At 42.2% G+C, this 26438-nt stretch overlaps 1 protein-coding gene across 1 annotated transcript in view; it reads right to left on the bottom strand.

Annotated features, from left to right (window-relative positions):
• Positions 1-463: 463 nt before the first annotated feature.
• The window catches only part of FNDC1 (fibronectin type III domain containing 1), a 90832-nt gene continuing 64857 nt past the window's right edge, over positions 464-26438 (bottom strand). Inside the window, exons 14-19 of the mRNA XM_083605790.1 lie at positions 25747-25855; positions 14864-14943; positions 10697-10726; positions 5973-6134; positions 3833-3955; positions 464-1451 (exon numbers count right to left, since the gene is read on the bottom strand). Of these exons, the coding sequence (XP_083461916.1) occupies positions 1336-1451; positions 3833-3955; positions 5973-6134; positions 10697-10726; positions 14864-14943; positions 25747-25855 (620 nt within the window). The 3' untranslated portion in view covers positions 464-1335. The remainder of the gene's footprint in view (positions 1452-3832; positions 3956-5972; positions 6135-10696; positions 10727-14863; positions 14944-25746; positions 25856-26438) is intronic.

Raw genomic sequence — 26438 nt, 5'->3', positions numbered from 1 at the left:
CTGAAATCACATTTGGTCCCAGTAAGACCAGCTTTTCTCTGTATTTCAGCTTAAGTCATTTGTGACGCTGCCTCTTAAGCTCTAAAGACTATTGGGCACGGCTTTAATTCGCACAGAAGAAGAAGAGTTTGGATTTGATATCCCGCCTTTCACTCCTTTTAAGGAGTCTCAAAGCGGCTAACATTCTCCTTTCCCTTCCTCCCCCACAACAAACACTCTGTGAGGTGAGTGGGGCTGAGAGACTTCAAAGAAGTGTGACTAGCCCAAGGTCACCCAGCAGCTGCATGTGGAGGAGCGGAGACGCTAACCTGGTTCACCAGATTACAAGACTACCGCTCTTAACCACTACACCACACTGGCTCTCACACTGTTATATTGCTGGGCTGCATCCAAATTGGGATATTAGTCACATTGATAAATGTACCAAATAAATCACCCCCATTGAAACATCACTTGCTCAGAGTCCGGTGCTGAATTCTTCTATTTTATACAAACATCAACATCATTACAGTTCAACAATACTCACAAGAAGAGAAGCCTGGTTCTTTACATGGTTAATGTATTGTGCATAGTATATTTTTCACAGATTTTTTTTTAGAAGACTTGTTAATTAATAGCACCTTTTACATAAAACCTTCCCATACACATAGTCATCTAAATCAACAAGAAAACCTCAGTTCTAAGAAATACTTCTGTAAGCATACAGTACTGGTGGTTGTTGGCTGCTTTTTATAAGTTGAATTTACATAGTGACCTGGTATATCGTGGAGCAATGTGCAAACCCACAGGAGAAGTCTTGAGTAACATTGATCGGTTCTCATGGGCATTTAAGTAACACGGCATGACTGCATAGCAACATTCTGAAGCATAAGACTCTGCCAGTGGAAGGCAGCAGAGAATCCCGTTAATAGCAGTGGAAAGTGGTTAGCATTCCGTAATGCAAGCAAAGCATGCTTAAGTCATTCCTTGCAAGATACATCACCATTCCGATTTTTCGTGGCTAGCCGAATATATGAGGTTTCAGTGAGCACAGGTAGCACCCATTGTAGATACATCTCCATGCCTTTTAGAGGCAAGGAGAAGGAAGGCAGGACTCCTGTCTGCGCTCTAAAGCAGAGTAATCAAGCAGCACCATAGACTTAGGTTTACAAAAGTCTACACAACATGGAGTTTCATCCGCGTCTATCGTCGACTCTTGACTAGTTCCATCCTTTCCATGTTTCCGTTTTTTCCTCTCTTTGCCAAACCAACTGCTCAGAGTCCTCCAATGACAGTCATTCAAAAGGCACTGCTGGCTGGACTGCGCTGAATCGTTGCAGGAAGACCTCGGCACAGTTACCATTTCCCTGGAATAGGCACACCACACTCATACCAGCCCACATAGTAGTAAGGCGTCATGTACCCAATGCGTCCAAACGATACAGGCTCTTGCCGATATTGGCGATAATAACCTGTAGGAGTCAAAATAATGGCATTTAGTATCTTAGCACCATCATCATAGGATGTCAGTTTGCATTTCTTAGTGCAGAAAGTATTGATCTGATGTGTAGAGAGCTTTCCTATTCTAATTAATTCAAGAGGGTTCTGGAAGCATCACTGTCTGAAAGAAACAAGCTGAAGGTTCATGGTGTTTGGGTTATTCCTTCAGAGAAGCTGAGTACAGCTGGCTTTAACTGGTTCTGTTATCTCTTTCAGTCAAGATCATGCTGACTATAATAGTGAGGCCAGAAGGATCCTGGGTTTCACTTTCACTTTCTATCTCTCTTTCCTTCTGGTGTGGTGTTCTGTAAGGTTTAGATTTATTCTAAGTTATTGTAAGTTTAAGTTGAGTCTGCTGCAACTGGATTTCTTATTGACAGTGCTAATCCTGAATGTATTGGATTTGTGACCATTATGCTCATTTGCCTTCAGTGGCAGTAAAGCTCTGCTGGATGAAATATAATTGCCTCTGGTCTATTTTGGGGGATCCTGCAACATACTTAAGGTTTTGCTCTGCTAACTGTAAGTTGGAGTTCTGCTCTGGATCAATATTGAGTAGAATTTCATGACATGGGAATGTTATGGTAAAGTGTGGTCTAATCCTGCTGTCTGGGAAATCACCTCAAATGCCTCACTGATTGCCATTGTATTCTTGCATATGGCACACAACTTTCTTTTTTTAAAAATAATTTTTATTAACCGGCCAATCACATCAAATTAAATCACATTACATAAATTCCAAATTACAAAGCCAAATTTTTAAATTTTGTTGGGGGAACCCATACTTCAAGATCCAAAGGGGGATTCAGATCATCTTCTTATTACTGCGTTAATGTCCAAATCAGTCCCAATCAGTCCAAACAAAATTCATAATTCTATCCAGTCTTATCTTGGTGTTTCCACATCATATCTTGTTCATATAATTTCTATTTTTCCTTTACGATCTCTTCTGTTAGTCTCCTTAAGCCGATAAGCAAAATAATAATCCTGTGTGGATTTCCCGTTCCTCCACTAAGTCCAGATGGTTTCCATATATCTCCTTCGTAGATAACATTGCTCTTTCCATCATAAATTTGGCATTTGTCGCTCTTAAGTCCCACCGAGAAGTTGATCCACGATATGTAAACAACTCTATTTCTCTCTTTCTCCTCCCAGACCCAAGAGCTCCAACAATGCCTCCCAAAATGGCGACGGCATTTTTAACTGCGTCATTCCAAAACTCTTAGCTATGGCACACAACTTTCTGTTGGGCATTCTTGAAACAGTTGCATAGAAAAGGATACGTAACTGTTCCAAGAAGCACCTTAGATGCCCAACAGAAAGAGTCCCCTTCCTCTTGGGTAATCAGTACTGTTTCTAGACCTACAATTCATTCACACCCAATACCCAGCTTTGTTCTGCACATATTGCTCCATATTTCGGGTTTCCTGCATCTCCCAGTGCTGTGGCACAGAAACTGGTACTTCATACTTCACAAAGCAAGAACAAGAGTGGCATGGGAAGATCCAGCCATGTCGTTTCCTGAATTTGACAGGCTGAAGAAGTTCAGTTACTTGTGATGATGCTAACTGCATTCTGCGTGGCTATGAGTGTGCTAGCTGGAGAAAAAATAACTTTTTGTCCATGCAATTTGAGTGCTGGGAAAATGAGATTTCCCTACAGCACATGCATCTCTTTGTGGCAAGGTGTAAGGATGCCCCAGAATAATTTGGGGTCATTTGGATAATTAAGGTCCCCAAAATATGCTTACCTAGGAAAGGACTTTAGTTTCCCATAGAGGAGTAAGGAAAATGAGGGAGGCTGGATATCAGCACTCACAATTCAAACAGAAGTCAAAGGTATCAGGGTAAAAGCAACATCAAAAACGCTATTTGTAAAGAAAAAGTGGCTGCTTAAAGCATTAGCAGACTTCCCAACATTGTTTTCCACACATGTGGTGTTCTATCTGATCACTGTGCCAGTTCCATACTTTCCTTGTGTCTCATATTTCTGCTTTTTAGAGCCAGCAACCAGGCACATCTGGATTAGCTGCCCTTGCTTAGATTGCAAAGCACAGCATGATCCTGTGACTCCTGCATTTTCTGCCCTCAGAACAAAAGGGTTATAAAAGCACCACCATTCTCACAACCTGTGCCTCAAAACCCATCAAAGGTGAGCGGACAATTTATAGCGCAGAATCAATTCAATGCATTTGTGTGATGATTGCTTTGCTTGCAACTGCAATATGTGAGTTTGTTGAGAATCATAAATGCTGAGCACCTGCAATCTGCAAGCTGCCTACAGTCCATTCCACCACTGCTGTGTAATGTAGATTTCTGGTGCTCCATACTACCAATTTTGCTTTCTTTTTTACCTTGAATTGGAGGCAGGGCTTCTACATATGACTGCGGCCCTGTTCTTCCATCCAAGTGTGAATCCACAAACTGGCAATGATCTTCACCTCTTCCCCAGCTATCCCCGATGCTGTAAAATGTATCTGAAAAAGGTGCACATGGGGTTAGAACTTGCAACTGCTGCAACACAGCAAGGGCAGAGGGTCATGAGAAAGAAGAGTCATCTGAAAACATTTGAAAATGGATGGGGGTTGTTCCCTGTTGAGCTCTTTTAGATTGGAGCGATACACTTAACCAGGTTACTCAAACCTGAGTATCTCTGGGTTGTAAAGATGAAATATCAGCAGACTCTGCTGAGGCTGGCAGAGGCATCAGACTTTCAAGTTAGGGGCCAGCTCTGTTTAAATTTAGCAAAGACAAAAATTCTATCTGCACTCAAAAATTAAAGGTGAGGAAGTGCTTTAAAATGTCAGTCCAAAAGTCCATACATCCTCATCCAGGCACCCTCATCCAGACATTTAAAGGTTTTAGAATGTCTCTGGTTTAAATAGTTTGCCTAAGCAACAGATTACAGTTGAATTTTCGGTCTAATGAGAGGGCAAGGAAGGGCTCAGACAGAAGTAATGCTAATCTAGAAATGAAGGGTGCAGGTCTCGAAAGTGGGCTTATTTGCTATTTTTGAATATAGCTGAAATAATAGGAGCGTTATGGTAAAAGAATCCACTGGCACAGTATGAAAGGAAGCCAGTGGTCCTCGCCAACATTCCTGAAGTCAGTAAAACAGATTTTTATGTCTGCTATTGGCTGAGAATCCCACTTGAAGATCTCGTGTCTTCTCCTTTTTTGAGTTCATTTTGCCACTGTGCTAGTAGCTGCTTTCAGAGGCAAAGACTCCCTTCTCATTGCATTAAGTGCAATTAGTTGATGTACAATTAAGAATGCACATCAACTAATTGCACTTAATGCAATGGGAAAGCTTTGCCTCTTAAAGCAGCTACCAGCACAGTGGTAGAATGAAATAAAGGAGGAGTAATTTAAAAAGTGTAATTAAGAATGCAGTGACCAGAGAAGGAATGTCCGCTGGGAGTAGCGCAGAAAGAAGACACGCCATGGTGCATCTGCAGCAGCACATCTGGGCGTCTTCATCTGCCCCAGCTACAACAAAACATGTCTCTCCCATACCAGTCTCTACAGCCACAGCAGGCGCTGCAATTGTCCAACAGCTTGACTTCACCCCCAAAGGAGCACTCCTCCTTTGTCTCCCAAGACAGACGGACACCAACAATTAAGAATGCACATTATTGTGAAGTAGCAGCATATTCTCATCAGAAGAGGGAAGCACACACTTCAGAGCAGAGCAATACTGAAGTTGGCTTAGAAAATTGAACTGAGCTTTAGCGATTCAACTAGAATTGGATGAACCTATGAATTTCTGGCCCCAGTCATTTTTGCATGTGTTCCCTCATAAGTCTTTTTATTTCTGCTATAAATATTTTAAATCTGCACAAAAAGCACATTCAAATATGCATTTTAAGTGCATTTCCCTCTCAAAATATGCATTTTTAGTATTTTCTCTCATGCTACATATGTCAAAACTTTGCAAACTGGTGCCTGAGCTTGCTTCCCCACCACTTCCTCCCTTTTCCTTTTGTGTCACGTCTTTTGGATTGTAAACCTGAGGGCAGAGATTTTGGGGTAGAAACACCCAATCAACCAACTTGGGCAGTACTTTATATCTTTTAGATTACAGCTAAGGCTCCATAGGATGCAAATGGAAGGCTCTAAATCAGGCTGGGGACAGAAGTCACAATATCCACACGCCTAGACACTATTTCACTTTTAAGTAAGACACCAAATCATCAACCACAGTTACCCCAATGTAAGCACACACAGAGCAAGAATGGCCAGCCACACTTCATGTGATTATATGCAAGACCCCATTTGAAAAAGTCTTAAGCACGGCTTCTTTTTACCACACTCAATTCCTTCAATAACCTAAAAATCACCCTCCCCTGCAAAAGTGGGGCAGCATTTCCCTACCAATTTCTAGGAAAGGATAAATTCTTGATATGTTGGAGGGATAGGGGTTTACCAGCAGCAATGTTCACACAAAATATGGAATTTTGGCTCAGCCATAATTCTGTTGACCCAGATACATACCTCTTAGGTCATCGCTGAGGTAAATCTTGTATCTCAATGAATTGCAAAGAACAACACCTACAAATTTTCTGTACCATGTCCGTTTCACATATTGCTTGCCACTGCACTCGGAATATGTGGGGTCATATTTAAAGCTGAATGGGATCCAGATTGGTTCACCACCTAAAAAAAGAGTTAAAGTAACAGACTTAAAAGTTCCGTTATCAAGTTTCTTAGCTTGTTTATGTTAACCATCATATCTTAATTGATGTTCTATTTTCAGAGGCCATAAAAAGTCTTCATAACCAACATATGAATCCATTCCTAAAGACATTTTCTTGGAAGTCTCTTGATTTTACCTAATGGAGCTGACTTACAATTAAATATGTTTAGGACTGTAGCCCAAGTCACAAATGGCATAAACCTCATATTCTCCACCGAGCCTTCAGGGCAGTTGTCAATATCTTAGGATGAAGTAATAGTATATTGTAATATAGCATCATGTCATTGTGTTAGTGAAATTGAGATGTGCTTTGTTTCCTTGGTACTTAACAGAATGGTGTGTCCAACATTACCACCCAATGCTTTTAACTTTTTAAAGTATATTAACATTATAATCTTAATACAGTTTAATGTGTTTGAAATCCAGGTCAGCTGTAAAATAATACTGTTAGGATAGCTGCAGCAATGGGCATTTTAAAGATGATTTCTCATCAAAACAAATATTTAAGCACTACTTTATTTTTGTGGTTCTGTATTTCTTTTTAAAAAGAAAAAGGAAATGAAGAAAGCTAAAGCCAACAAATCATAAAAGGGTTATTGACTTCGGTGTGCATTATTATCTGTTAACTTGATATTTTAAAATGAGACTAGAAACATAAGCACTTTTGAGGGGGGTTTTTTTCTGAACTGAAATTCTGCTTTGTTCCCCCTCCCCTAAAGCTAACATTAAATCAAAACAGATTGCACAAAAGCAAGAAAGCCAAGTAGGTCTTTTCTGAACAGCAACTGTTGTTAGCCATTTCAAACTATGTGGTGGCAATAAGTAAATGCCGCCACTTATTGACAGCCCAATCCACTATCTGGTTATACAGAAGCACTTGGATTTAAAAAGGCAATCTCATACGACCCTTGTATTATGATGATGCTTCCAAATGAGGGAGTGGGTCCCTGGTTCCTTTCCCGTGGTTGTCTATAGTCTATACCACTGCAAAAGGTCTCAAAGTGATCTGAGTGGCGACAAGCTGTGGTGGCTGGTATGGTGGGAATGCACTGCTCACCTGACCGCCACCTGGCTGAGTTGCTGCAGCACACTGGGATTGGAAGGGGCGCAGTAGTGGCATGGTGGAAGCTTACCAGCAGGAGTGCCTGAGTGGCTCCACTCTGCCACTGGTACCTAGCCTGCTTGCCACCACATCCCTTCCTGTCCTAGCATGCTAACAGAGGTCAAGTGAGCGACACAGCCTCACCACGACATCTGCCACTGCTGGTAAGGCAGCAACCACAACCAGGGTACCATGGATCAGAAAACTACTTCAGTGTGGATTCAAAGGCCCTATTCAAGGATTGACCCTCGCCTGCTCTGTGACCTCCTCCCTTCTCTTATGTCTTTGCTGCCCAGTTCATGTGCCTCTCATGTGCTATAAGGGGACCTTGTGGGGAGCATGCTGGGTCCGATGGCCTTTTAAATGCATTTCTGGGAGCAGGGGCTACTGGTTTGTTTTCATTTTCATTCCATTGTGTATTTTGTGTTCTCATTTTGTATTTTTATGTTGTGAACCACCCTGTGATATTCGGATAAAGGGCGGTGTATCATTCAAATAAATAAATGGATAAATATAATGCAAAGAAATCTCATACAAGCAAAGCATGTTATCTCCACTGCAGAAGCTGCCCTTACAAAAAGAGGTGCAGAGACTGGGCAACAAGAACGCAAGAGAGGGAGTGGAGCTAGCAAGTGCCCCTGCCTCCTTCTCATGCAATCATACAAGAGGGGGGGTACCTGAAAAGGGTTAATGTTCACCACCTCTATAAGCTTGTGAGAATTTGTGAAGACTCAAGCTGACATCAGTTGTCCTGATTCAAAGTCCCATGAGCTCTAGTGTGTAAACATAGGCAGCAGAGCGCCAACCGGATCATTTCAGATGTAAATCGTAGTTTTGTGAATACGTAGGGAGCTGCCCCATTGACTGAAATAAATAGGGCAGTGTCCATGTGGGGGGTAGAGTCCTGTGCCTGCCCCAGAGCCCCCACGCCTGCAGTAAATCACTTGATCGGGCGATAGGCACTAAATACTTGGACTTCATAAGTGTTGGATCAGACTATAAAAATATCAGCACAGACTGAACACGTAAAAGAATTCTCGGCTACAAGCTGTAAATAGATCAAACAGTAAAATCTATGTTGCTTCTATAATAACTGCTACTCTACCCACGAACGGGACAAGGGAAGGTTACAATGTGAAAGTTGTTGTTTCCTTGTTTTCACAGCATTCCCCCTGTGCTCTGTCTCCCTTATGCTGCTGGCAAGTGTTCCATGGGATGGGAACCACATTTTTAAAAGGAGAAAAGACAAAGCAACATTTGGTCTTTTCTTTAATCGAGTCTTTTGACTCCAAAAGAAGCACACCATAATCCTGTAAACACACATAAATTGAATAACACGCAGGAGTAGCCTCATTGAGTTTGGCTGAGATGGGCTTCAGTACAACTGACTTGAGTTTAATGGGACTTCTTTTGTACCCAAAAAGTTTTTTCACATGTGCCATTCTTTCCAGCATTTCAGCCAGAATATTCTCAGTGCGGACAAAACAATGAACTGTTCGTGGAAAGAAAACTACACAATGAATGTGAATCAGAGCACTCAACATTCCCTTGCTATTCATCAGCATAGTGTCTCCCCATGAACAAATCTCAGTGAAACTGGCTATCCTTCGCCATAGTTGGTGCTGTGAAGCATGCCATGTGGTTTTCATTATACATTCAGTTCTGCTTGGAAGAGTTATTTGGCACTTCTGAGTTATCAGGCACAAAACTCTGGGGTAAATTATCATTCCAATAATAATTTTAAGTCTTAATAGTAGCAGATAATTGCATGTAAATATATCTTAGTTCACATTTCCCATTAAGTAAAGGTAAAGGTACCCCTGCCCGTAGGGGCCAGTCGTGTCCGACTCTAGGGTTGTGCGCCCATCTCACTTAAGAGACCGGGGGCCAGCGCTGTCTGGAGACACTTCCGGGTCACGTGGCCAGCGTGACGAAGCTGCTCTGGCGAGCCAGCACCAGCACAGCACATGGAAACGCCGTTTACCTTCCCGCTATAAAGCGGTACCTATTTATCTACTTGCACTTAGGGGTGCTTTCGAACTGCTAGGTGGGCAGGAGCTGGGACCGAAAGACGGGAGCTCACCCCGCCGCGGGGATTCGAACCGCCGACCATGCGATCGGCAAGCCCTAGGCACTGAGGTTTTACCCACAGCGCCACCCGGGTCCCTACATTTCCCATTAAAGTCCCTTAAAAGACAGAGATAGTGTGGGGAACATCAGAGGCTGGATGTGGCCCTCCAGACCTATCTATGTGGCCCTCAGAACACCTATTCTCTCCAGGCCACACCCCCTCAGTGGCCTGCTTCAAACCCTGAGTGTTTTTGCCTAGCTGGATTGTGTCCTTGAGCTCTGAGACTGCCACTTTCTTGTCAGGGCAGAGGAGAAAGAGGGTATGTAGAAACTAACCTACTCTACAAAGGTAAACTACGTTTGTTCCTCTGCCCACTTTCGCCTCCAGCCCAGCCTGTGGCTCTTGGAAGGTTTCCCAGAAGGGAAGGTGTCCCTCAAGCTCAAAAATATTCCCCTTTTTTTATGCAAAAATATGTTTTGGATATCTAGCAGCTTTCAAAATGCTTCAAACTGTGTGGTGAAAAGTGGGGTATATGTGTTTTTAATCAGCCTTGAAAATATCCCATGAAAGTTACTAGCCTGCAAAATCTTTTAGTTGCCTGCCGGGAGCTGGCAGAGGAGGGGAACAGAACTCCAGATCACCTTCGGCAGCCCCCTAAACTTCTCTTATTACTAATGCACATCTTTGCAAGGTGTCAGAGAGGAAGCTTCCTACCTCCAGCAACCTCCCTGGTTTCTATGCTGGGTGCAGAGGAGAGACAGGACACTGGTAGTGGCATGTGTGGTTTGATGGATCTGCACTCCCTGTTGCTGCTTACCTAGACCAGGCTGGGGCAGCAGCAATGTCTGGGCTTGGAGGACACACCACCCCATCCCAGATTGGTCCAGGTAAACAGCAAAGATCTGAGTACTGGGTGGGTGGTCCTGCCCTAGTATGCAAACCACTCTTGTAGAGAGCTCTGTCCCTTCTCCACCCAACCACATGCAATTCCTTGTCACTTGTGCTTACCAGGCCAGTGCATAAATGCAAGGCTGTTCTAAATAAATAAATTTAAATGGATATATAAGACAGTTAAAAATGGACATACAGCAATGCACTATCCAAACTTTAAAACTCAGTATCCTGTCTCCAGAACTTGACTGCCCCAGAAAGCATAAAGGAAGCAGATAACAGAATCAGGTGAAAGGGCAGTTTTCCGCACTCTTGTTTATTCATAAAACTTATATCCCTCTCTCCCTTTCAAAGGAAGTCAATAATTTTAAATTTCTCTGTCAGCTGTACAATGTCACAACCTTAAGTTTTGCAGTACTCAGGACAAGATAATATCTGAAAACAGCAAGGAGACTTACCCGGTGGTCTGACAATAAGTAGAGGATTATCTATAAAGAGGGAACAAGAAAATGCATGAGTGGCTTACACTGAAGATTTATATCCCCTGAAGCCAAAATAAAACCAAAATGCTACATCAAAAATGGTGGGTTGCAAAAGTTAATTTTCTTATTCCTGTTTATTTTGAAAGCAAAAATACTCCCACGCAAGTCAGTCTACAAAAAAATAGTTGAGTATGCAATATTCCTTATTTTTTTTAAAAAAGTATTTACATTATGTTTGCCTTTATAACCATCCTTTTTCATTTATGTGAGTGAAATTAGCATATTTGTTTATTATGGATTTGTTTTTTTGAAACGTGGCAATGTTTCGATTGCACGTCATGGGGAAGGTAGAGAAAACCATGTTGTGTTGAGCAGTAACTTAGCAACCATGAAATGTCAAGCTAGCCAACCATTTGAATAATAAGCCAACCATTTCAACAGGGGATGATGATGGCAAATAACTCTTGCATCATCTGCAACGATAGCAAGCTGTAAAGAGCTGAATGGGGATCAATGAAGAGAAACACAATTACAATATGGAAGAAGGAAAGGTGGTGCTCCAAATTAACCATTCAGAAAACTCTACTCTCATGGAAACGTGAAAGAATGTGCCAAGAGGGCTAGGCTTGCTATTTGCCATCACTCCTGGTTGCTAGCCATGTGTTGTGAGCACTGGATTGGATAGACAGTCAGGATTCCTTCTCCCCTTGCCGGGAGGAGCTCTTGCGCATAGATTGGCATGTGCATAAAGCCCTTTCCAAATCTGCAGATGGCAGTGGTGGGGCAAGCCTGCCAGATTCAGCAAGTGGCACAGCACGACTAGTTCATGCTGCCCTGTAACACACAGGCACCCCCACACATACGTGGTGTGATTAGCTACTGCTTTTCAGCAAGACAAAATTATTCTTAGGACTAAGCGGAATGCTTTCATCCATTCCCGCGACACACTTTTAAAAGGAATGCAACACATTCCTTACTTACTAACAAAACACTAACCTGGCTGTTGCCCAATTTCATAACTCTCAAGACTGTTCGTTGTAAGAATTCTAGTCCATTAATCAGTTACCGTATTTTTCTGTGCATAAGACGCCCCCATGTATAAGACAACCCCTATTTTTTTTTGAGCCCAAAATTAAGAAATAAATATTTTAAACACCAAACAGAACAACTTTGATATTTTATTAAATATTCAAAATACTGGTATATTTAGCACCATATATTTAAACATCAAACAGTGAGGCAAGTTGTGTAATGGCGGCTGCTCCTGTCAGCTCAGTGCAACTCCACTGTAGCTGCAGCTCCAGCTCTCCAGACTGTGTGTTGCACTTTCATCTCAGTATTTACGGTATGTACCGTATTTACTCCACGAGCGCCGCTGATCGAGGAGCTGCGACTGCCAGAGCTGCCTGAGTGAGTGCGTTTGGAGAATGGGGGGGTCTGGGTAGCCAGGGGGCGGCTGAGGGAACTGGGTGGAAGGGACAATGTCCAGAGTGGGGGCTGCTGGGGGGGTAAAGTACCAGACTAGGGTTTGTCGTGAGGACAATAGTGAGGGGAGGCTGGGGGGGGGGGATATGGATGGCGGCATGTATTTATTTATATATTTAATTGCAACATTCCCTGTATAAGACGACCTCCAATTCTACACTTAAAAATTTGGGGGGAAATATTGTCTTATACACGGAAAAATATGGTAATTGCTCTATTAAGTCTACATGAGCAAAACCAGTGATTCTGAAGCAAGAAGCATTGCTTTTGGATGCTGCATACATGTGTTGCAGTGGACACTACAGTGGTACCTCAGGTTAAGTACTTAATTCGTTCTGGAGGTCCGTTCTTAACCTGAAGCACCACTTTAGCTAATGGGGCCTCCTGCTGCTGCTGTGCCGCTGGAGCCCAATTTCTGTTCTCATCCTGAAGCAAAGTTCTTAACCTGAGGTACTATTTCTGGGTTAGCGGAGTGTGTAACCTGAAGCGTATGTAACCTGAAGCGTATGTAACCCGAGGTACCACTGTATCTAAGAACAGACATTCCCTCCAATGTAAGAGAAAAGCAGGGACATCGTTTTTAAGGGTGTGCTTGCCACCTTCAGTTTCTATACCTACTTATATTAAAAATTATGTGCTTTTAAAATATACTGCCTAGTTAATCAGCAACATCTTTTAGTATTTATTTTTTTAAATTCTACCTGATTAAGGCAGCAATCCACCTACCTGGGGGTAAGTTCCACTGAACTCAATAGGACCTTCTTCTAAGTAGACAAGTACAGGACTGAACTATTAATCGTTTAAATGTTACAGCCCTCCTATAAATCCATTATATAAAACGCTTTACTTGATTTTGAAGTTTTTAACTTTCAAGAATACCATTTTGATAGCTAAAAGTGCCTATAACTTCTATGGCAAGAACTCTAGAATCAGGTTTAGGGGGTGAACGGGAATAAAAAACAACTTATTGGAGGCCCCAAGTCTGTGGCAGTAATGGCCAGTGATTATCCTGAGTTTGTTAAGGGATCAACACATTGTATTTTGATGTTTAACTGTGCTGGCTGGCCTTTGAGCAACCATCTCAGCAAAAATAAAAGAAATAAAATATTTAACTATGCTTTAAAAGAAAAAAAAACCTCTTTAAAAAGCCTTGTCAAAGAAATATCGCCATTATGAAACGGGAACAAGCTTCAACCAAAAGAGTAAAAAACTGAAATGGAAAATTGTTTCCCATATTCCTTCCAGACAATTACCTCCAGCTGCTCAGCTGCTCACAATTAAAAAACTAATTTTAAGTGTCTCGCCAATTTAGCAAAGGCACACTCAACATCCTTTTTTATTTTTTTTTAATTTAACCTCCCAATTCTCAGGGCAATGATATCCAAGTTCACACCAGGCAGCTCTGAAGACAATTGGCCTGCCCAAGGAACTAGTCAGAAATGTTAGTTAAGAGTTGGCTTCCTCTACTAGAAATGGAAAAAGCTCCATGACCTACTTCCTCCCATTTGGCAGAGGATGATTGGAACCCTGACATGTCATCTTGATTCTGCAAGGTTCATGTTGAACCTCTGGATTGTACAAGCTACTGCTTCTATCACCTGCTGAAAACCATGCTTTACTTTTCTATGCATGCCTACACCATTTGTCAGCATGCAATCAGGAGGAATGATCTATGAATTAGTCACATGCTTTTGAATGATCCTCGGAGATTCCTTTCTGTTCTGATCCCCCATACCACCAAATTATCTTGCTCCCGGGTCTTCTTTGTCCCTGTTCTCTGCTTTATTGCCTGCCCAACAAGCCTGTCTCCATCCGCCCTGTCTCCATATTTTCTATTTCAAAAGATAGAGCTGGTTCACACATCCAGCAACCTAATGTGAGCACTTCCTGTCTGTGGGATTAGCACAGAGGTGGGATAATGGCAGCCATCAAATGTACTGACTGACCCATATTTACCATAAAGGTTGACTCTTGAGCTTTGATTCTTTGGCAGAAATTCCAAACACATGCATGGTTTAATTCGGGGGTAGCCAACATGGTGCCCATCAGTCCCAGCCAGCATTTCCAGTGGTCAGAAATTATGGGAGTGCAGTCCAAAACAACTGGAAGGCACCATGATGGCTGCCCCTGCTTTAATTCCTTTGACATTGCCGCTAGATTTAGTGACCTTGAAATGCAACCTTGTCTACAATACATCCCACCGCCAGTTGTCTTCTTTGGGGCTAATTCTCTTTTCTTCAATTATCTCTTCACCTACGCTCTACTATTGGGGCCTATACTGTATATTGGGTCCTATAGTAACCTGTTCCTTAACCACTTTCTTCCATCAAAATCTAGTCTTCCTTCATTCCTTCCAAAAATCACAATGATTCCTGGACTCTTTCTACTCACTTGGTTATATTCAGGGGACTCAAACAATATTATTCTATACATTTCATGGTGTATTTTTAGATTTTCAACTATGGCAACCTGCCCTGTAGCTTCAGGCAGAGTTGGGAAAACATTAGCAGGGAGGAACACTGCAAGAATGTCAGGTCATGTTCTTTACAAATATAATTAGTGAAAGTCTGGGATTTTCTGAAATCAATGGAAGTTTTTAAAAGCAAGAACATAATTCCATAGCATGGAGGTAAAATGTTCACATTTGTGAAACCATACCTGATTCTGTGATGTAGGAGATTGAGGAGCTTATAGGTCCGTAACCATAGGGATTCTTTGCTTGGACTCTAAAGTAATACCTAAAGAAGAGAAAGAGAAGGGCAGAGAGAACACAACCATCCATGAAAATGGCACTAAACCCATTTATGATAATGAAGTTAGGGAAATGTCAAACAGATAGTCGCTGTGTGACATAGTATCTAAAGCGCATTGGCCCTTGCAGTTCACCATACAAGGAAATGTCACAATTTACATTGTAGTAAGGTAGCTTATCTAGATCTAAGTCCACAGTTATGATGAGGAAACTATCGTACTGCACCCTATAGATTTCCAATAGTGCAGATCAGAATTTGTGGCTAGCTGGACTATTGGGCTTGAAGGAAGGTCAAGATGCATTTCTTTCCAAAATGTAGCAGTAATTGCTTCATACCAGGTTCTGGGGAACTGGATAGACTACCAGATACTAAAGGTAACCAGAGAGAGACAAAGGCATGTGTCAGTTTACAGACTTGGCAGACTTTGGACTCAGCTAGACTGGTAAAGAAAAAGTGATTTATATGTGTTGTATATGCGATAGAGTGGGACGCGGGTGGTGCTGTGGTCTAAACCATTGAGCCTAGGGCTTGCCGATCGGAAGGTCGGCGGCTCGAATCCCCACGACAGGGTGAGTTCTCGTTGCTCAGTCCCAGCTACTGCCCACCTAGCAGTTCGAAAGCACGTCAAAGTCCAAGTAGATAAATAGGTACCACTCCAGCGGGAAGGTAAATGGCGTTTCCATGCACTGCTCTGGTTTCACCAGAAGCGGCTTAGTCATGCTGGCCACATGACCCGGAAAAACTGTCTGCAGACAAACGTTGGCTCCCTCGGCCAGTAAAGTGAGATGAGTGCTGCAACCCCAGAGTCGTTCACAACTGGACTTAACTGTCAGAGGTCCTTTACCTTTACCTTTTTTATATGCGATAGAACTTTGCCCCACCAGTTGGCGACATAGAGTCCCATTTTTCTCTACCTGTTTTCCCTGTTTAAATTTACAATGTGTTTAACTGAAACACTTCTCAGTCCAGGCTGAGATTCTGAATAGTGGACCACAAGCTATCAATTTAATAAACCCCCAGTTTACCAAAGCTTAGGAATTTCGCAATGCGACTACTTCCCTGTACAACGGTCAATTTCAATGCAGCTGAATCTGCTGTCAAAATTACAAAGGAGCTTAAAAAGAAAACATCAGAAAATACACTACAGCATGTAACTTGTTACAGTGGTGCCCCGCAAGACGAATGCCTTGCAAGACGGAAAACTCGCCAGACGAAAGGGTTTTCCGTTTTTTGAGCTGCTTCGCAAGACGAATTTCCCTATGGGCTTGCTTCGCAAGACAAAAACGTCTTGCAAGTTTGTTTCCTTTTTCTTAACACCGTTAATACAGTTGCGACTTGACTTCCAGGAGCAACTCATAGAACGCAGTGTACATAGTAGCCTTTTTTGAGGTTTTTAAAGACTGGTGATTTTTGAAGCTTTTCCAAAACTTCTTTTGCAGCCATTTGGTAAGTTAAGCTTTTAAAACTTTTTGGGGGGTTTTGGATTTTGAGTTGGGGTGTTTGGAATTCAAGGACTTGGTGTTGGGGAGGGGTTTGCAAGAATCTGGAAGCTTGTGTGTTTTTTTCTGCATTTTTATGATTTTTTGTGACCATTGGGGCACTCTGCTGTTTTTTTAAAAAAATTCTGGATTTGAATTTCTGTGTGCTGGGTGGCTGGGGGAACAGTTGGGGAGGGGTTTGCAAGAATCTGGAAGCTTGTGGTTTTTTTTCTGCATTTTTATGATTTTCTGTGACCATTGGGCCACTCTGCTGATTTAAAAAAAAAATTCTGGATTTGAATTTCTGTGTGCTGGGTGGCTGGGGGAACAGTTGGGGAGGTGTTTGCAAGAATATGGAAGCTTGTATTTTTTTTTCTGCATTTTTATGATTTTCTGTGACCATTGGGCCACTCTGCTGTTTTTTAAAAAAATTTCTGGGTTTGAGTTTTGAAATGCTCTTTACAGTATGTGTGACTTTAAAGAGCACTTAATAAACTCTTGTTGTACCAAATTTGGCTTTGTTTGGACTTTTTTTGACCATAGGAACGCATTAATTGATTTTCAATGCATTCCTATGGGATTTCGTGCTTCGCAAGATGAAAAATTCGCTAGACGAAAAATTCGCGGAACGAATTAATTTCGTCTTGCGAGGCACCACTGTATCCTGAAGTGGAGAAATACTACAGCTGTAGCTGTAAACTCATGCTCAGTGCAGAAGAATGATTCACAGATAATCAGAAACACAAAAGGTGCAAGCTAAAGCCAACCACAACAACCACACTAGAGAAGCCAGATACTGGTTCCTTCTACCGCTGACCGCTCTGATAAAGCTTCCACCTCACACAGGGCAAGAGAAGATTAAGCAGCATGCAGAATTCCCCACCCACCAGGAAACACTCAAAGAAAATAACAATGGAAGCAAGAGTTTCCACTGTGTTGTCACTACAATTGTATATACTACTAGCCGCATGAAACCCTGTGAATGGTACAAAGGCAATGGACCAGATGATCTGCTCATTTTATTATTGTACCATAACCAAAATGTCAATAGTAAAAAAAAACCCCAACCCTAATTACTCAAAGCACATATTGCTTGGAGAACTGTTTAATTTATATTGCGTTTTTTAATATGAATAGAGCATTGGGGGTGCTATAATAAATGGCCCTCTGATCCAATAGGGGGAGGCTGCGGAAAATCTATCACCTGACATGCATCAAGGAACTCTATTTGCAACTCCAGGTGATAGGTCAGAGTATTGAGGGAGGAGTCAGAGTAGCAGCGCGGGAACCACCTTCTGCTGCATAGTCAACAGAGACCTGGATACTGTGAGTTCAGGTCACTGGGTGCTATTAAAACAAGTCTTGCTGGATCCTGCACTTGCAGACACACACACACACACACACACACACACTTCCCACCCCAACAAGAAAAAACCACTGGCATTCTCTAATTACCAGCATCGATTTGGCCACTTCATTTGCTTCTTATCCAAATGCAAGTCTTGCCAAAAGAACAGCATCCCCTGAAGGCTTCAAACCACATGACCTTCCTAACTGACTGGCTCAGGCAGGGAAAATGCCACCAAAACTTGGATTATTTCCCTTGGCAATATTCCTTTCAGCTTCTAACTAGGTTAAATGCTGCATTGCCTAGAAAAACCTAAGACAATTACCGTTCCGAGTCCTACGCCTCCAGGCTATTACTAAGGCTGGAGACAAGGCATTTTTCAGAGAGCTGAAGGTGGTATGATAGAGGAGACAATGCTTATGGCATGTGCTGCAAAAAACACACACAACCCAGTAAGAATACAAAATATATGATTCTTTATGAAATGTGTGTGTAGAAGTATGCAATAGTGGTCCTATCATGCCACCCTCAACTATCTGAAAAGCTAATCCCCTGTGTATTCTTATATCCCCAAAGAAAAGGACTAACTTGCTATAATAACCAAAAATTCCATTGTGTTCCATTGTGTTGCTTCTAGTGCCAATGGAAATATGACAGAAAATCCATGGGGTTAGAAGTGGTTATGCAAACCCTGGGAGGGCGACTTTTGGTGGTCTCAAACTAGGCTCATCCTTGCTGTGTGTGTCTTATAGACACGCTCTTTTCCTATTGCTGTATATTTCCTCTTTCCTCTCAGGAACCTGCCCATACTTTAGGGTCTTCATAACCCTGTTCTGGGTGTCTTTGCCCTTCCAGGGGTTAGGAACGTAGAAAGCTGACTTATGCTGAGTTAGGTCATTGGCCCAAAAAGCTCAGCATCGTCTACATCAGGGTTTCACAAGCTTCTGCATTCACTGACCCCCTTGTCGAGCATATAAAGTTGCCATCGACCCCTACCCACTTCTTAGGAATGTAAATGAAATAAAATCAAGAAATATCAATATATAATCTACATTTATTAATCATCCATCACCATTACTAGAAATCATATAATGCAAAAACTAATGAATACTGTTGTATTAACACAGAGTTTCCTCACTGGGAAGGCATAGATGTTCTGTACATGCCTATGCCCTTTATTTATTAGCCTCATAGCCATCGAGTTATAGTCCTGGCATGTGGTGACAGGGATGCTATCCTTCTTGGTGATGGAGCAACAAGTGTGGAATATTCTTCCTAGAGATGCGCTTCCTTAAGAAAGCACCTGCCATATTCCACTCAGCAAGGGTACCTGGAGAAGATAGGCAAATCTTCAGGTACCCAGGTCCAACCAGTACTTTGAATTCCACTCAGTGCATAGTTCTGGTTATTTGATTTTTAAAAATATTGCTGTACAGTGGAACCTTGGTTTTCGAGTGTCTCAGAAGCCGAACAATTTGGAACCCAAATGCCAAAAACCCGGAAGTAATTGCTTCCGTTTTCAAACGCACCTCAGAAGTCAAATGGCTTCCGAGGCGCGTTTCTCCATTTTTTCAATGGATTTTGCCAACCGCCCATTGATCCTCGGTTTTTGAACGTTTTGGAAGTTGTACAGTCTTCTGGAACAGATTACGTTCTAAACCTGAGGTTCCACTGTATTAATTAATTACATATGCCTATGGGTATTGTAAAATAATGAAAAACAAGCTATTCGTTTTCTTCATCATCATCGAACTCTGACCTACCTGCAAAGGATCAGTAGCCTTCAACCTTTTCAGACCTGAAACCCAGCTTTAGCTCTAACATGTACAGTATCCTGGGACCCACTCCATTTTTTTCATTATGCATTTCTAACCTGGTGAGAACCACTTCAGATGAAGCCAAGTTGAAGGCCAATATACTAGAATCAAGTTTCACTCACAGCAGCAGCAGCAATTCAAAAAGTGTCATCAGGCATGTGGTTTGGGTGTGCGTGTAGACACTGTTTGCTTGGACTTTTAAAAAGCTTTTGATAGACTCCCTCATGAGCAAAACTAACGGGAAGAGGAGAAATCTTCTTATTGACTGGTGACTAGTTAAAGAACAGGAAGCCAAGAGTAGGAAGAAATAGGTACGGTATTTCTCACAATGGAGGGATGTATTCAGTTGGGTCCACCAAGGCTTGAAAAGAGGGTAGACAAATTCATAGAGGACAAGGCTATCATTGGCTACTAATCAAGGATAGATAGGATTTCCAGTGTCAGAAGCAGCATGGCTTTGAATATCTGTCGCTAGGGATCAAGAGTGGGAGAGTGCTCTTGCACCCATGTCCTGCTTGCTAACTTCCCATAGGCATCTGGGTGGCCACTGCGAGAACAGGATGACACCTTTGTACTGATCAAGCAGGATTCTTCTTATGTTCTCACAAAGAAGAAGGGATTGCTTAAAGGTTTGTTTGTTTGTTTTTTAGTAGATGGTGTCATCTGAATTATTCCCCTGTCCCTATCTGGCACACAGTGAACATCAACAGAGTTATAGATTTTTATGCCACGAGTCTTTCTAACTCCTTTTCTCATGACCAACGTTTAATTATTTTTTCCACTTGTCTGCAAACTGATCTGAATGTAATTAAGGGCCGTGTGATGCCTGCAGGGAAAATAAAAACAACCCCCTCATAACTTTCTTCTCCATGTAATCCTAGCTGTGGCAGACGAAAACCACATAAAAGCTTGGAACGGAGGAGAGCTATGTTTTCTTTTCTTCCCCTTTGTTTCCCTGACACAGTCCATTGCAATGTGGAAACATTCACCAGCGGTTTAAACATAGGCCCTCATTCTTTTCTGCGGCTGAACGGGCTTTCCGCAGCTCAAGGAGTGCAAGCTGGGACTCAAAGCAACCAGCTATATCCCCTTAACGTCGGGATGGGAGCCCACCACATTTCATTTCTCTGTCTATCAGATTCCTAGGCTGCCTTGCCCCCAAGGAACTCAGAGTGTTATATATTATATAGGGGATTATCTCATGTTATCTCCACCATATCCCTTTGAAGTAGTATATGGCAAGAGAGGAAAAGTTGCCCAAGGCCTCCAGCGCCACCTTTCATGCTCCCCAAATCTGGGGAAGTGATGAGGGATGGCGATATGGCTCTGTGCACTTTGAATTCAAAAGCTACCAAGGAGGATACCTAGGAGGATACTTTTTGCTCAGAGTGGAAGGAGCAGGTGCGACTGCCTGTCCACCCAGCACCACCGCAGACAGCCTCTCTCTAGCAGCAGCTTTTGCCGAATTATTGTCCACCATGATGAATGTCTATGCCGGGGGCGGGGATGATGTCGCCAACCAGTTGCTGCAGAGCCACACTTCCTATCAGCTCCAGAAAGCATGGCCAACAGCTAAAGTTGATGGGAGTTCAGCCACATCTGGAAGGCCACAGGTTGCCTGCTCCTGGTCTAAATTATGACATATTTACTGCAAGAATCTCAGGCTCTGGTACAAGACAGAGCCAAGATGGTTGATGTTATATACTGAGTTGAATAGGGTCCAAAATGCAGCAGTCTGATTGGTCCTAGAACAATAGGATTCAGAATGCAGCAATCTGATTGGTCCTAGAACAATGCAGCAGTATGATTGGTCCACAGGAGCCACCCAATCCAGCTCCAGGTGGAAGTGAATCCACAACCTGATTGGCCTATAGGAGAATCCCGGAATTAGCCAATCACGTGCAGCCCGTTGTGTAAATAATGTATATAAAGCAGATATTTTGGGGAAACTTTCATTTCTCCTCACCACTATGAGCTGAATAAAAAGCATGAAATCCACTCTCGACTCAGAGTATATTTCAGTTGATTCTGATATGATAACTCAGAGGCAAAGTGTCTGCCTTGCATGCGGAAAGTCAATCCTTGGGAGTTCCAGGTGGGGATAAGGAAAATTTGAAACCCTGGAGAGCTGCTGCCGGTCAGTGAGGACAATACCAAGGAAAAGAGTGCCCCCAAATTTTATTTACAAAAAGCCGAGTGAGGTTTATTTGACTGAGCAGTTTAGCCATGCCCAATGGGAATCACTAAGGGCCACAAATACTTCCTCATGGTGTTCTAAATGGAGGTGAAGATGGGCCACAGAGCTTTGTGAGACCAGAGACTGAGTTGATGAGAAAGCCGCTTGGCAGCTGCACAGCTGCTTAATTTCCATGCATGAGAGCACAAAATTAAGTGGTGTGATTATGCAAACACTTGGGTCTGCTTAAATCCTAGAAGAGAGCTCCAAGTGGCTCGTACGCTAGAAGTCTTCAGGCTTGCCAGGAGCTCTTAACATCCAAGTCCTATGACTTGCCCACAACAAAACAGGAGTCTGAACTGCCAATGGACTTTCTTTCTTTTTTTGAAATGGCAAACAAATAGCAATCCCATGCTGCTTTCTAGGCACTCAGCCATGCACTTATTTATATTGCTGCTTTGAAATCATTGCTTGAAGGAGGAACTAGGCATCACAAGAGACACAGAGCTGACTGCTACTGCTGTACCTCTTCCCCTTTTACCATCAAGCTTGATGCAATGTGTGGCGCAGGTAACATCATTGCCCCGCATGCTGCTCCACTCTGCTTCATTGGCTGTTGGTGGGAGAACAAGCAATGCACAATGTGCTGACGACTCATGGCACCTTCTGCTAATGTTTTAAGTAATTTGGATGGAAGGGAGAGACACACAAAGTGGTGGCAGGTCTCATAGCATCCAGTTCCACCCTGACAACCATTTCACACATGCACCATTTCATACACTCCTGTAATCAAAAGTTTTGCACATTTTCATGTGTGACGATAGACATGTGCACTATTTTACCCCAGGGGTCCTTATAGGAAAATGGGAATTCATCCTGATTTGTTTGCGCCCCAAGGGCTCTTCTGATGCAGACAGAGGCTGGACAAAAAAACCACCAGAATCAATGTAGATATTGTGGCTTAGAGCTGTGGGTTAATTTAAGCAGCCAATGAAATGCTGAATGATTTACGGTCATATTTGGCAAATCACATTCTATTTGTATACACTTTCCAATTCCAACAACTGGAAATGAATTATTTTCCGGGAAAGTCAGAGAAGACACCATCACAAATCTTCCCTTCGAAGCTTTCTGTCATAGAGCAGAATGCTGGAAAGGCAAGGCAATGTTGTGTTTGAATGTGAACACGCAAGTGGTAATATAATTAATTCTCCTATGAAAATACATCACCACACAACTGTGTAAAACAAGTGCTTAATTTAACTGCAACTGCTTGAATTTATTCCAAACAGCAATGTTCTACCATGGCTCCCTCCAGAGTCAAGATGTTAAAAACATCACTCAGCTTAATTACTGTTGCTAAAAACACATTTTAAAAAGTGATTTCATAGCACCAGAGAGAAACTAGGAACTGGGCACAAAAGGAGCCCTTAATTTTAGTTGGTGAGAGTTGAATCAGGTACTAAACATACTACAGTGGTACCTCGGGTTAACAACTGAATTCGTTCCGGAGGTCCGTTTTTAACCTGAAACTGTTCTTATACTGAAGCACCACTTTAGCTAATGGGGCCTCTTGCTGCCACTGTGCTGTCACTGCATGATTTCTGTTCTCATTCTGAAGCAAAGTTCTTATCCCGAGGCAATATTTCTGGGTTAGCGGAGTCTGTAAGCTGAAGCGTCTTTAACCTGAAGCGTATGTAACCCGAGGTAACACTGTGAAATCATGCTGATTTATATAGTTGGATATATGGCCTTGATTTCTTTTCTTAAAAAAAGATTTCTGCATTGCAGGGGGTTGGACTAGATGACCCTTGGGTCCCTTCCAACTTTATGATTCTTTGCTTCTATCTCACCTTGCTATCAAATGGTAGTCAAGGTAGCTTAGGTAAAAAAGATCTAACAGCATAATCCTATACATGTCTACTCAGAAGTTCACTTCCATTAAGCTCATTCCCTGGTGAGCTTAATATAGGAGTTCAACTGATATTCCATTCAGACATAACATTCCCAATATTTCAAACCAAATACAAATATGAAACAGAAAATAATCAAAACCCACCTCAAACAGAAACCACCAGAATAAATGGCATAATTAAAGAACTATCCACAGTTAAGCCCCACCCAAAGCTCAACTAAAGAAAACAGCTTTCACTTGGTGCCTAAAATATATTAAATTTGGTGCCCAGTAAATATATATGGGGAAGGTGCTCCATAGCCCGGATGCTGTTACAGAAACAGCTGCCAATATGACAGTTACCCTGCTAAATTCCAAGTAAGTGCTCATCCCTTCCCTCTCATCAACTGGAAGACTGAATGATGTAGTTGTCTTGCTCACAATACAGGATCACGCCTATGCTTCAGAGGTGAGGAACCTCCAGCCCAAGAGCCTAACTATGCCCCCTACATCTCCCCATGATGTGATATATGTTCCCAGGTGTGGAGCAGGTAAATATATGGCTCAGCCAAAAGCGATGTGCAGGCACCTGCAGAGTCCTTTGCAAATGGCTTTGCAAGACTTGCAGAATTGTTCAGTTCCTCAGATATAAGGTCTTGCAAACAGATTAGGATTTACAAATGCAGGACAATAATAAGCATTTAAATCTTACATTAAAGCAATGGAAATCCATGCATCTACCTATTGTTGTTGTTGCATTCCTTTTAGCATATATTTCACTAAATCATCAGCATTTCAATGCACTGAAATATCTATCCTAGTTTTCTTAGCTTTACTTTCACCTAAACAATAGCTTGGAAATCCACTTTGGAGAGGTATACATATGCCCAATCCTAAATGATTGTTATTCAGTGCTCAACCGGCCTTGGTAACTTGCTTTCCCCAAATCAGAGTCCCCTCACAATATGGACATAATCATGAACACATGGTTTTAGTCAAGCTCCATCTTCCAGTTCGTGTTTGCCCAATTACAGAAATGTTGCCAGTGGTTGAGGAGCTATTTTTATGATAGGTATTTATTTCAGCCTGTGGGGTTCAGAGAAAACACAAATGATATTAGTGGTGCACACGTTTCTGTGCCAAAGAAAAATAATCATCTCACCCCTATGTATTCCTATACCCATGCTTCTCTATTAAAAGCCACTTGGTTCGTAAGGAACAGCTTAGCATCTAGGGAAATGCATATGGAGAAATTGGTTATGGCGGCTAGAAAAAGCCACACACACACACACAATTGACAGCAAGGCAGCTGAAAGCCTCTCCAGCTTTGTAGCATTAGTAGGCCTCTTATCTGCCAGTTTTCTTTCTTCCTCCTACCCAACCTGTAAATCTGGGAAAGTATGGAAAAAGAGCAGCCGAGAGGCCCTCCATAACTTTTCTGCTCTCAGCAATGAAGGTTTCTGAGCATGCTTGGACCCTCCACACCCAACAGGAACTCTGGAAATCATAGAATCCACCCCACCACCCAGTAAATGAATTAGAAGGAATTTAAAATATGTTTCCAGAGTTCTCATTGGAAGAAATTCTGCAACGGTTTGTGAGCAGCCTTCAGCTTTAGCATAGACTGCTTCCCCTCCACCCCACATGCATATATCTCTAACAATTTGGTACATTATGAAAGGAAAGGGGAGGAGGGGAACTGGCAGATGAGAGAGTTGGTGTTGAGCCATTACAAGCCAAGGTGAAATTTGAGGTCAACAGGCCTGGTTTTTCAATGGTTTGGTGACTTCTGAACTCTATTTTCATGAAATTCTAACACTAACATGCCGTAACACTAACATATCGTATTTTTCCGTCTATAAGACGCCCCCATGTATAAGACACCCCCTATTTTGGGGGACTCCAATTTAAGAAAACAGGGGGAAGATACTCGCCGTGTACAAGATGAGCCCATATTTTTAACATTATTTTACAGTAAAAAAACATAGTCTTATACATGGAAAAGTATGGTATGTACCTATTTTATCATTAGGCCACAAACAATTTCAAACTACATTCCGAAAACCTATCGGTACCTTGTATTTGGCTTCAGGTTTTCAATGGGCAAATTAGTGCTTCCTGCAGTCTTAGTTGACCACTTGTTCCTGATGAAGTCGTCGTAAGATGCACTGTAAACTAAGTATCCTGCCAAGGAAAGGAGATAATATGTCCATCATCCATTTGTACACTTATTTACTCCCCTACCTGCTCTTTGTCTCCATCCCCAAGGGACAAAAAGAATCTGTTAGACGAGACAGTTCCTCTGGAGCCAAGAAAGGCCCATCAAGACTTTCCTTCTTTTCTCAACTATTTGAAAAATATCACTCAGCCAAAATTTTATTTGAAAAGGACTTTCAGTTACAGAATTGGGGCAGGGAGGTGAAATAGGTGTGAAAAGAAAGGAGAGGGCATTTTTTAGCCTCTCCTTTAAATTCTGGCAGTTTCTTTCTTTCTTTCTTTCTTTCTTTCTTTCTTTCTTTCTTTCTTTCTTTCTGCTCTTTGTAGGAGAGGAGTGATGTCAGCATAGGAAAATTCACACCCCATCCCAACTTCTTTCAACAGTACACTCTTTGACACTTCTTCTACTTCTGCACTGAAGCAGAAAGCTAAGCCTGCTGGCAACTCCCAAACAGACACACCTTCACACAGGTTATCAGAATTACCTTGTAGGTGCTCCACCTGTCCATGTCTAGCAGCAACCTTCACAGCTTACAATACACTCTTTATT

This window comes from Podarcis filfolensis, assembly GCF_964270895.1.
Source record: "Podarcis filfolensis genome assembly, chromosome: 3".
Taxonomy (NCBI): domain Eukaryota; kingdom Metazoa; phylum Chordata; class Lepidosauria; order Squamata; family Lacertidae; genus Podarcis; species Podarcis filfolensis.
This window is presented reverse-complemented; position numbering and strand designations above follow the sequence as displayed.